This window comes from Cinclus cinclus, chromosome 9 (assembly GCF_963662255.1).
Source record: "Cinclus cinclus chromosome 9, bCinCin1.1, whole genome shotgun sequence".
Classification (NCBI taxonomy): domain Eukaryota; kingdom Metazoa; phylum Chordata; class Aves; order Passeriformes; family Cinclidae; genus Cinclus; species Cinclus cinclus.
Window position 1 is genome coordinate 25,708,895 of NC_085054.1, and position 12,500 is coordinate 25,721,394.

General features: G+C 38.5%; 1 protein-coding gene across 1 annotated transcript in view; it reads right to left on the bottom strand.

Annotated features, from left to right (window-relative positions):
• Positions 1-12,500, bottom strand: part of GTDC1 (glycosyltransferase like domain containing 1) — a 160,727-nt gene that overhangs the window by 17,714 nt on the left and 130,513 nt on the right. Inside the window, exon 7 of the mRNA XM_062498380.1 lies at positions 87-196. Within this exon, the coding sequence (XP_062354364.1) occupies positions 87-196 (110 nt within the window). The remainder of the gene's footprint in view (positions 1-86; positions 197-12,500) is intronic.

Genomic DNA, 12,500 nt, shown 5'->3' on the forward strand with positions numbered 1-12,500 from the left:
AGATAAAAAAAAATACATAAATGAAAACTATTTCTGGAAGTATCTACTTATGGTAACTTTAAAGTAAAGAAAAAAAGGAAAGGTACCTGGAATTTCACTGAAAGTCTCTCCGAGGACAGACACTTGGAAAGACAGATCTTGCTCTTTCAGCTTCATCAGGACTTTAAAGAAAGTTTCAGGATCTTTGTCATGTTCCCTTAAAACAAACAGGATTTATCTCAGCTTTGTTTACATTTAGTTGGGGAATAATGGGAGGTTTTTTTATTTATCAAAACACTATTCCTCTAGAATTGCACTTTTGGGGACTAAATTGATTCAAATAATTTCCCTCTTTGCTTCTCCCTCATGGCTGAACATTTTCCTCAATGCAACACTTGGGGTCAAAACTCTGTTTCAGAAGATTCTTCTCTCTCTCTTCCCTGTCCTCTACCAATGCATTTACTCCTCAAATTATCAGCTTTGAAAGTGAGAAGGACTTTTTACCTGAAGGCAAAATCAGGTTAAAAAATGGGTAGGAAATTATTTTTTTTCCCCTCCCTGTCCAAAAAATACATATATGACTTCCATTACAATTCTTTTTTTTCAGGAGAAATAGGTTAAACAAAAACTTTTCCTAAACCTACAGGATTTCTCAAACTGGAATTTTAGGAATTCATGCTATACTTATTAAAAACTTCCAATCCATTCAGTGCTTTAGGTAAAGAAAGGAATAGACTATCACGAGGCATTTTCCACATTTACATTTTTAAGGAGTTAACTGGAAATTAAAACAGAATATAAGAAACTTGTACTTATTTATAATTTCAATTGAAGATAATATTAAAGGTTTGTATGGGTATGATAATCAATGACATGAAACGCAAGTTAGGTCATCTAAAAATAAATTAACCCCCCAATTTTCCAATCTATCTTTTTTACTAGCATAGAATGAAAGGTTCAAAAGGTATCACAAATGATTTAAAATTCCCAAATAAGTTATATTAAAAATGGAATGCGATAATTTCCTCACTCTGAGGTGAATATTATATCTTGCATTTAATTACTGTGCTTTAAATTATTGTATTTCAACAGATGTGCACCATATGCCTTTAAAATATTTTGGTTTTATTTATTATTTAGAAAATTTCATTGTTTTCCTTCCTGTATTAAGGGAAAAATCTATATCTCAGCTGTCCTGGTGTCTTTCTTCACAGAGTAATTTTGCAGAATGAAATCTGTAGGTCTCTCACACTACTATATGAAAAATTAATAATTATATCATTCAGGAAATCTAAAGCCAAATGACATCTGCAGCTCCACACATGTTAATTTCTCATTCAGTCAATATTTTTGGTTTAGGGAATTAAAATAAATTAATCTTATAATTAATGCGACTTCCCTAGGCTGAGAAACCTCCAGGAATTGTGGAGTCTTCAGAATTAGTCCCATTTTCTTAAAGCCAGACAATAATCACTCTAAGAAGTCCTCCATCCCCCCAGTTTGTTTTGTTCAGTAATAAGGAGGAATGCAACTGCTTAAGTCTCGTAATTTGTTTCACATCTGTGACCCAGGAGTTTCTCTGGCAATTCCAGTAACCCAAGTGGATGCAAGCACTGGTTTGGAGGGTGGATTTCTCCCAGCTACAGAGATCCCAATCTTTGACTATTAGTTTACTGCATCCTCACTCTTAAAAGAGCCACCTATTTCTGGCAGGTATCTTCTGTGCAGAAACTTTTGAAAATACTGAGTTCCCTCTAAATGCCCAGCTCAAAGAGCCAACACCGGACTGCGTGGATTTGGATTTGGCTGGAAGAGAACATCCCCATTATGAATGCCTGCAAGGAAAACTTCCACAGTGCCGGCAGTTGGTGAAATTCATGACAGAATTTCCCCCAAGCCTCAGTTTCCCCTGGACAGGCTTTTGTGGGTGCTTTGTGAGTGATGCCACAAGCCCACCCAGGCACTCATCGTGGCGGACCGGCGCGCGGAGCCGGCAGACTCGACAGCCACGACGCTGACAGGGATCCTTCCAAGCTCTTCACAGCCCCGCTATCAGCTTCACAGTCACAAGAAGTCCTTCCAGCTAAGGATATGCTTTCCCTCTCACTTTCCAGAAGAGACCAGGGGTCCCAGAGGCAGCCAAAAGTGGAGGATGCTGTTGGAGCCACATTGTCAAGGAGCTGGCAGGAGAACACGGAGCCTTACAGCTCAGCGAAGCCACATAAGCTGCACATATTTAGGAAAACTGATAGGAATTGGAAGTTGCAGCTTTGTTTAATAGGTGGGGAAGAACAGAAGGAAAATTTGGCACCCAGAAGGAATGCTGAAAGGGGAAACGTTTCCTCCGCACTGGAGCCTCTCTTGGGGGTTTTCTGCTGTAGGTGAACCTCCTTCCATCCCCCCCATATAAAATGTTTCCCTTTTAGGGGACACTCCCAGATTTTAATGACACATTTTGTGAATGTTTTAGCTTTTCTGTTTGGGAGCTCATCTTAAGAGATTTTATCTGTTCCTGTGGCTTCTCCACACCACAAGCATTTTATTTTCAGTTGAGACCTCCAGAAACCTTCGGAAACCACACACCTACAGCCTGCAGTGTATTATTGCTCTTGCAGGATACAGAATAAGAATTTTTTTCTGCCTCTGGTAGAAAAAAAAATAAATAGTACAAGACCACCTCTTTGCTGCATCAAAAAGGAGAGAGCTCTGTTTCTTGGCTGACATGGAGAAAATCATATACAATCCAGTCTGCCTTACTCAGCAACAACTGCTAAACACACCAGATTGCCATAGCAGTGATCGTGGAAAAAGATGAACACAATATGGAATGTCTGTTCTGTAAAGATCTGCTCAAAATGATGTGCACTTTTGGCTGCATCTGTTGCATTTTTGAGCTTTATTAAACTGTATTAATTATATATACTACATTTCCTGAAGAAGAACTGCAAAACAGTATAAAAGCCTGATATTAAAATGCAAACTTTTAAGATAGTATGTTTGGTGAAAAGTCAAGCTAATGTGACTCCATGGTCTGGCTTTGTTGTTTAGTTGAGGTATTTGAAATGCTTTTGTATTCTCACTTGATTTGATATGCATCTGGTAAAGGAAAAATAAGAAGTAGGCATGGTATGAAGATGCTCTGAATTTCATCCTAAAAACATGAAAATACCAGAATGACCAAACTACAGTGGTAAGGCACAGACACCACACCTACATTCAGATTTGAGAGCCCTGCCTTGGAGACATTCAATCTCCATATTGAAATACTACACAGCTCTCATTTTTATTGACTCTAGCTCACAATTTAAGAGACACATCTGAAGTCTCTCTTCGGAACTGGCTGTATAGTGATCTGGGTAGGGGGTTGTGGCCCAGTGTTCATTCTGATTTAGTGACTTCCCTTTGTAATCTGATATAAAACTTTGAGAAGTGTCCTTGAACAGGGAATGGGAGTGTGGTGGGAGCTGCAGTACCACTAGTGAGCCTCCATTTTTATCTCTGCCTTAGATTTTCTGCTCATAAAATGGGTGTGACAATATTATTTTTTCACCACATAAGGATGCTGTCAGGATTAATTGATGACTTGACATCCCATTTTTCAGCCTAAAGTGATTTTAAAAAGCAACTTCATAGCACTATGATGATGCTCCTCTATGCAATCAATGTCACCCTTCTGCTCTTCAGGGATTTTGGGAATTCAGTTTGAGCCCTTGAGCCTTACCCATTGATGGGACAGGAAGCAGAGTACATGGACCACCTAAACTGGAGTTATTCTCATCCACATCCCTGACCAGTGATGAGAAACACATTTAAAAAAAAAACAAACCAAAAAAAAAAAAAAAAAAAAAAAACCCAAAAAAAAACCCCACTAGAATTTGGCCCTTTACATTATTCAATGAATATTCATCAATTAAATTTGGGTGTAATTCAGTAAGAGACACATATGGTTTCTCTGACTTTTAATTTTTTAAGTATAAAGTAAACTTATCCTACATGATGATAATCACAGTTCTTTAGGATTTGGAGGAAGGCACATCTAGCAATGCAATTAGAAAGTGGAAGAGTTGGGGAAAAGCAGAAGGATTTGCTCAAAGAGGGAAAATAAATGCAGTCTATTAAAAATATATTAAAAGCAAAGGGGTAAATGCATTTATCAGTTAAAAAAAAAGAAGTGCAAAAGCAGGGGGAAAAGTGTAAAAGTTTGAGAAAATAATCCATAAAAGCCATATAATGCTTGTGAAAGCCACGGCCCTGTCTGTGAATGACAGAATCATTTGGGCTGGAAAGGACTTTGAAGACCATGGAGTCCCACCATTAAGGTGCTACACATTCTGAAAGGGTTACAACTGCGCGAGATAAAAGCAACATTAAATGGGTTGATCTTAATCTTAGGGCATTTAGCATGGGAGATTTGCAGCATGGAGAACCCCAAATTGTGCGGGCATGTAGTAATATTTCCCTTTGCACAGTGCCTAAAAGTCAAAGGAGTTCACATTGGCTACAGCTCCTTCTGCCTCCCCATTCCCCAAAATCACCTTCATGTCAGATGGGCAAAGGTGGGAAATGGCACAAAATCCTCAGAAGCTGAAATACCACTTTTTTTTATATTTTTAAAAATTTGTTAGGACATGAAGCACGAAGTAAAAGATGGATTTCTGCCTGCCTACAATGATTGCTAGAAAACAGATGTTGAAATAGGCCACTGAAGAATCACTCGTTGATGGAGCTGGGCAGCAATTGTGGAGATCAGGACTGGTGAGCCAAGAGACATCCTGAGAGAAAAGGGACAGGGGACATCAGCCAGGAAAAGGCATGGCTGGAGCACAGCACAGGGAAAGTGTGAGGAGCTGGGCAAGTCCATGAGCACAGAATCTATAACTAAAAATAAAGGAAATGAGGTTTCCAAGACACAGACCTTGACATGGATGACATTGAACCTTTTGTTTTGGGAAAGTGAAGCAATGAGGAGCAAGTCTGGCATCGAATGAGGCAGAGCTACTGGGCAAAGCAAAGAAAAACACAAGAAGAAGGAAAAAAACAAACAAACGTTAAAAAATAAAAATATTCCCGGTGAAAACTAAAGTATGGCATATCCAAACACAGGGAGGAAAAGGAAAAATACAGGGTAAATAGAAGACCTACACACACCCTACAGAACTAAAACCAAGGCTCCACTTCATCAAAATCTAATCTAAAGAATAATATCAGGGATTTTTTCCCCTCCATTATACTATGCACTGTATTGCATTTTGATATTTCACATTAAATCTTGAGCTCAGAAAAAATTGAATACAGGTTTATTATAATCAAGTAATTTTAGAAAGTAGGAGAGTGGCCACAAAAAAAAAAAAAAAAAAATAAACCTGGCCTTCAAAATAGAGATTTGCAGAATTCTGGTCTTTTCCTGACACTGATTTCCCATAAGACAGCTCTGCCCAGGTTTCCCCATCTGCAAGATATGGTCTTAGAGGAGCCTTCATTTTCAGAAATATGGTGAGAATCACAGTCAGTAAATACTTTAAGAGAATAATATTCTTCCTAAAGAAGACTACTCATGTTACAAGCCTATTCAATACATGAAATGTAATACATTCCAGTAATTATTTTCACAGAGGACAGAAGACTTTCCTGAATCAAACGACTTTAATATACATTGTCTATGTTAAGATTACAAGAGGAAAAATGGGGACCAAAAAATATTAAAATTCTAATACCAAATTCTGGTAACAATGCTCATGACAACTGCAAAAAAGGAAAAGTTACTGCCAGGAAAGCACAATTAGAAATTAAACAGGGAGAAAAGAAATAACTATGAAAATGCAAACATGAAGGAAAAGTTAATTGCTTTCCATTTATTCAATTTATCACAGTATTTTTCCATCTTTTTACATTTCCAAGATGAGGTTGAGGTAGACTGTAAATATGCGGTTAAGTCCAGTGAGTTTTCTTTTTCAGCTGATCTGCTCTACAAAATGTCTTTGCTGTAATTGTGCCTCTAAACATTGTCTGGCATCATCAGCATCAAAAGTTACCAAAACATCCAATACTCCTTCAGTTCACTGAAAATGGAGTTAAGTATAAGAAAATGTTTCTGTGTGAAAAAGGACCCTACAGAATAAATTTTAGCTGGCAATTTGTAGGTCCTACAAGCAAATAAGGGTCCTGATCCTTGCCCATGCTTTCAGAACACCTCTGCAAGCCAAGGAATTAAAAAATGGCACTGGAGAAGCAAAAAGTGGCCAAACAGCGCTGGCAAATACAGTGTTTTATTTTCTATTAGAGCCCATGACGTATTTACAGTGAGGAGTGTGTATTTTACCCTCTGATTCGTTCAAATTGCTGGCCTGAGAAAAATGGGTGGCATTTTGCTTTACGCTGGAAAAGCATTTTCTCCTATCTCCTGTTATCTACAAGAGATTCATAAAAAAAGAAACAAGAAAGAACCTTGGGAGTTTAATGTTTAGATTCTTCTTCTCCCCTCACAACTCATGAAGAAAAAACTCAAAATAAAATATTGCACGTCCCTTAACCAAAGAAACCTCAGGACCAGCATCAGTCATGGAGCCTCCTGCTTATTTCTTAAAGGGAGATTAAACTCTGAAGACAAAGACCACCATTTGGTCTCAGTTACCTTGGTGTAAAAATCAATGCATTTTCATTCCAGTGCCTTTCATTTATTTTACTTCAGCTTGGCCATTCTGGCTGTTCACAAGTAGAGGGTTCAGATTAAAAAATAAAAACACTTTATTTCAATTTGCAACACAACCCTGTAAGTTGTGGACTACCCCAAAGAGTTTATTTAAAAAAAAACAAAAAACCAAAAAAACTTCCTTTAGTGTTCCAAAGGTAACATAATAAAAGGTTTTCCTGCTGTTGGGAGGTCATAAAATATTTGAGTGACCCTGACAGCCCTGGTAACCATACACAATATATCCTGCTGCAATTCAACTATAAAATGCTGTAAAAAAGTCATGTCATAGAAATCATAAGAGGGTTACAAATATGTTAATGAGTGGATAACAGTCTACTAAAGCAATTCCTTGAAAGAACAGAAAATGTACATAAACATAAATTTATATATAAATTATTACATAAACTGTATAGTACTAGAGATTTTCCTGGGAATGGTGATCCCACCATACAAGACCCTGTGGCCCCTCTGATTTCCACGATGGATTCACACAAACAAGCTACAACTACTTAAAACTCCACCAGACACCCTGCTTGGGTCAAAAAATATATCCTGCTCTTTACTGAGTAATGCCCTGAGAGGAATTAGCTCAGGTACCCGAGATAACTCATCCTTTTGGGATCTCCAAGGAAGAAGCTTCCAACCAGGAACTTTCTTGGCACCAAGGCCTGAAACTCATCATTCAATAAGATTAAAGTAACTCCAAATCTCTCTGCTTTCAGAATGAGGAGTCAACTCAGTGCATTGAGTCAGGTTTGCAAAAACACAGCTGAGAATAAACAGCCATTAGAGGACACAGGGAGGGGGGTATAGCATGAAAATACAGAAAAAAAAAAAGGAGAGCAGGGGGGAGAAGAAGGCAAAGAGAACAGACTTGAACAGTTGTAGTGTGGCAAAATAGGAAACTAATTAAAAACAGATTTGATGGAAGAAACATAACCCTCCTATTACTGGTGAAAATAAGGAGGAATATTAGATCACTTGCTTATGAAATACTTGATTTTTGTCTTTTGAAGGTTATTCCCATACTTTGGTCCAGGTTGCTGTGACTTACAAAGGGGGCTGCTGGCACCATCTGCTAAGTTTGCTGTGGACTTTGTATTATAAAACCTCTTCTGTCCTTGCCTATGATGTTTCCCAAAACTGACACTTATCTTGGACTATAATCTTCTAGAAAAATCCTGTTCAAAATTTTCCAGAACATATGAAGAATAAGACCCAAAAAAAAAAAGCTCAGACACAACACTACCTAGTAAAACTGCAAACTACCTTGGATATGTTGTAGAAAATTCCTTGCAGAGACAAGCAGTGAAGTGATGGAGACAGAGAAAGGCTGAGGAACTAGATAAGAGCGAGATGAAAATTTGCTGCACAAGATTATGAGTGAGGAGATGCCCAGAGAACTGAGCCTGGCAAAGACAGAAGGATGAGGATTGAAAGGCCAAAACCAAATTAGTATTAGGTGAAGGAAGTAGAAAAGGATTGAGAGGTATAGGTGGCAAAGCCTTGAGAGAACTCCTCAATCCCACCTGTTCACATGTGATTCTGCTCAAAGACTTGGGTTTCAGAACTATACAGGAGGGGAAAAAAATTCCCCATAAAATGAATTTCCCATTCTGGGAAAAGGTAGAGCCAATCTTACTGGAGCTGTTAGGACAGTCTTTGATGCATCTGTTTCAAATTAAAATATTCTTCAACTGTCCAGGTGATGCAGTTGTATTTTTACATTGTCAAAATCAGTTTTTCAACCATGGCTAAAACATTTACTGTAACAGGCTATGGAGGATGGCACTGAAGTGGCTGCTTTGTGAGCATCTGGATAGCACAGAGGGAATTGCAGCATCACAGAATCATGGAATGGTTTGGATGGGAAGGGACGTTAAAGCTCATCTCATCCCAACACTCCTGTCATGGGAAGGGACACTTCCCACAAGACCATGCTGTTCCAATCCAACCTGGCCTTGAAGGACAGTTTCTTTGTGTGATATTTCAGGCAGAATCTTGGTATTATTCAGCATGTTTATTATATTTAGGAAAGGTGAATCAGAGAGTAAAACTACCCCATGCAGATGAAAAACACTCATGGGGTTTTAATCGTGCTTTTGTTACAGGGAACAATGCTCCTCCCACCTGATACAATGGTTCACTATGTGCAGCCCAGGTAAGTTGCTGTTTCAACCTTGACTTTATAGGAACAAAAATAGGTTTTACACCAAATTGGTCAAAATACAATAAGGAGCAGAATTGTTCCGCAGAGCTTAAATACAGAAAATAAAGTACAGTCCCTAGAGCAAGTGAAAGAACCAAGTGTATCTGGGGAAGCAGTGAGTAAAAAAAATAAGCTTCAATACGATTTCAATGCCATTCTTTTTCAGCCTATTAAGTTCTCCAGTATCAGAATGAAGCCTGCTAAAAGTTAGTAAATAAAGGCTTTCAGGAGAGCTTTATTAAATCACTTACAACTTATCAAGTTAAAACTCCCACTCAGATATCTTAATAAAACTTTCAGATAATATATTTAATTTTCCTGGAAATCAGAAGCCAATTACAAACTACAGGAGTTACTACGAGTGGCTATGCCACTGATCAGCTTCCTGTAAATAGAATATTTGCCAACAACTTGAATTAGTTCTCTAAAGTTTCGGTTTCTGAAGGTCAAATAACTATGTAACTGCTTAATAAAGAAGCAAAGAAGTACCTCTAAATATCTCCAAGCTCTGATGGGCTTATATTCTGCTCCTTAGGTGAGGTATTAGCAAAGCTTATTTATTTTCATTTCCAAGGCTTTTATTTGCTCATTCCCTTGTGGTAAAGCTGATTTCCATGATGATTCCCTTCTTAATTTTAATACCCTTTTTACTCATCATATAGACATAAGAATTTTCCATAAAATAATGAAACCCTTCCAAAGGAAATGAAGACAACTAGGAAAGTAAACTACAGCTTACTTCTTTTTTTTTTCCCTTTCTCAATTAATTGATCCACTGTCATATGCATATATGAAAGATTTTTTTTAATGAAAGGAAAATAAGGTTAATTAACATAAAACCCCTCACTCCTTGAGATGTTGAATTTTGTATTTTATCCATGCTGCCTTAAGTGCCTTGATTTCCCAGTAATGACCTAGTTCTCCTAATGAGTAACATTAACCCCTGGCTGTAGCTGTCCAGGACTTAATTGTCAACTGGAGCTGAAATAGGAGAGTTTGCCGATCAGCAGGTATGTGGTATATTAACTCATGTCATTTCAGACCCTAATAAATAAATCTGTTGCTAAGGCAACAGGAACATCAGCTGTATCACTTTTTTCTTCCCCCCCTCCCTTTTTAAAGGAAACTGCCTTTCACACTGAGCTTTTAAAATAAGGAAATTAACTACATGTAACCATAATTAGAAGAAACATCGTTTCTCATCTCAGAAACATATCTCCAGTAATGAAAAAAGGCATTCAAAAAGAGGACTGCTTTCTACTGTGACCAGGGTAACTGAAATTATTTCCCTTGACTGAGGGAATGCGATTTGAAGGATATGTTTGAGTGGGAAGAGATCACAAAATATCTCAGCTCTTTGTATTTCTGAGATAGTTCCGCTCTCCTTTCCTACACTGCTGATGCCAACGGAGCAAATGTTGCTTCAACAATTAATAAGGAACCCAGGCAATTGAAACCGAGGGAGAAAAAAACACCACTCAACCCCAAACACACTCTCTGTCCTCTGTGGATCTTTCTATAAACTGGTAAACATGCAATTTTTGGTCAAGCTAAAAGGTCAGAGCATCACAGAATCATTTAGCTCTGAAAAGCGCTCGAAAGTCATCGAGTCCAACCATTCCCCCAGCACTGTCAAAGCCACCACTAACTCCTGTCCCCAGGGGCCACACCCACACAGCTTTTAAATCCCTCCAGGGATGGGGATTCCACCACTGCCCTGGGCAGCCTCTGCCAGAGCTTGACAGCCCTTTGGGTGAGGATTTTTTTCCTAATATCCAACCTAATCCTCCCTGGCACAACTTGAGGCTGTTTCCTCTTGTGGTGTCTCAGTGCCTTACAGGTGAATTTCACAGCCCTTACTTAATTCCTGCCATTCTATCTCAGCATGAAGTATTTGTCTTGAAATTTTCAAAACTGTATTTTTTTGTTAATTTGTGACTATACAGTGGTATTTCTGAGTCTCTAGTTACCCACATCTCAACCAGAGAGCAGGTAGGAAGGAAACTAAGAGATGAACACTTGAGTCTCTGTCTATACTATAAACACAACAAACTACTTCAAATTCTATCTGGTTTCTCAACTGAAGAACGCAAAGGAAACACAGAATGTCTCTTTTTGCTAGTATCAAAATTAGAGGTTTGCTCCTCTGGACTATAAACTGCCTATAGCCCATTGAGAAAACACGCTGTAATGGGGAAATTGATGCTGAGGTTTCAACTATAGCAGAACTTTCACACCTTCAGCACATGCTGGACTTTCCTACAAAACAGTGAATAACACATCTTCCACTGGAAGGGCTCAGTGCCTCAAATTCCTTTGCTGCAGGAAGGCATTTCAAGATTAGACGTCACTGAATGAACAACCAAAGAAAGGGCACTTCCAAGCTGTCTTTCAATTTAAGGCTGAACTTCTCTAATTATTTTGTTCACTTTCTTATTTGTTATTTTTTTGAGTCACCATCCCTGGAGGGATTTAAAAGCCGTGTGGATGTGGCACTTGGGGACATGGGTTAGTGGTGGGCTAGGCAGCACTGGGGGAATGGATGGACTCAGTCCTCAGGAGGTCTTTTCCAACCTAAATCATTCTATGACTCTAAAAGAGTAGCATCTGCTCCCAAACTTAACCACAGCTTGCATGAATGTGAAGTTATACTATTTTCACATGTGCAAGAGGGAAAGGTGTCATTCTATATGAATGCCTCCACATGTTTATGGCAGAGGCTCATCCACCACGTGCCATCAGTGCTCCGGTGAGTGCTGTTTTCCTTGGGAGTACTGGATGGCTTTCCTTAGACACTGCTAAAATGTTCCCATTTTGAATTTGTTATTTTACATCCTATCTGGTACCTTCTAGTTAGCACTGTATAAACACTTTCATTTTAAGCTTTTGTCTTCAGTCTGCCTTATTTATTCACATCTACTTCTTCTCTGCAGGCTGTTCACAATGTTGAGGATGCCTGTTGAGCCTAATGGCATTTCTGGGTACTCAAATGTGATTTCGAGATGGATTTCTTTCCTGTTTTGCTGTCTTGCTACACCTGCATCTTGATGGGATGAGATTTGGTCCAAAATATTCAACAGCATGAGGAAAATATGAGTCACTGTATACTCAAGTGTCTCTATAGGAAATGGTTTTCAACTGAGAGTTCAAACAGTGACTACACAAATCTTGTATTGTGCTGTCAAGAGGAACAAGTTACTATTCAATATATGTTATATATATATATATATTATATTTTAATTATCGACTATAAGATATACATAAAATACATATAAAATAAATACAAAGTAGTATTAAAAATCCCTTTCCAGGCTCCTGGCCCTTGCAGCTTGCGAAGGACTTGTGCTCAGCTCACTGATGAAGAGTTGCCCCATCATAAAAAGCACAACATTTAATTCTTGTCCCCATCTGGGACAAGCCCTTTCCAAAGCACTTGTTCCTAAGTGAAGGGGACCAGGGCCTCACACTGGGCAGCCACATACTGGTACAGCACAGCCTGTTCCCCTGCACTCATTTCTTCATGATACCCTGCATTAAAACCAGACAACTGGGAACAGGGCTATCTCTGAACACACCAGCTTCCTTTAGACCAGATAATTTTTGCAATCTAGATTTGAGGCT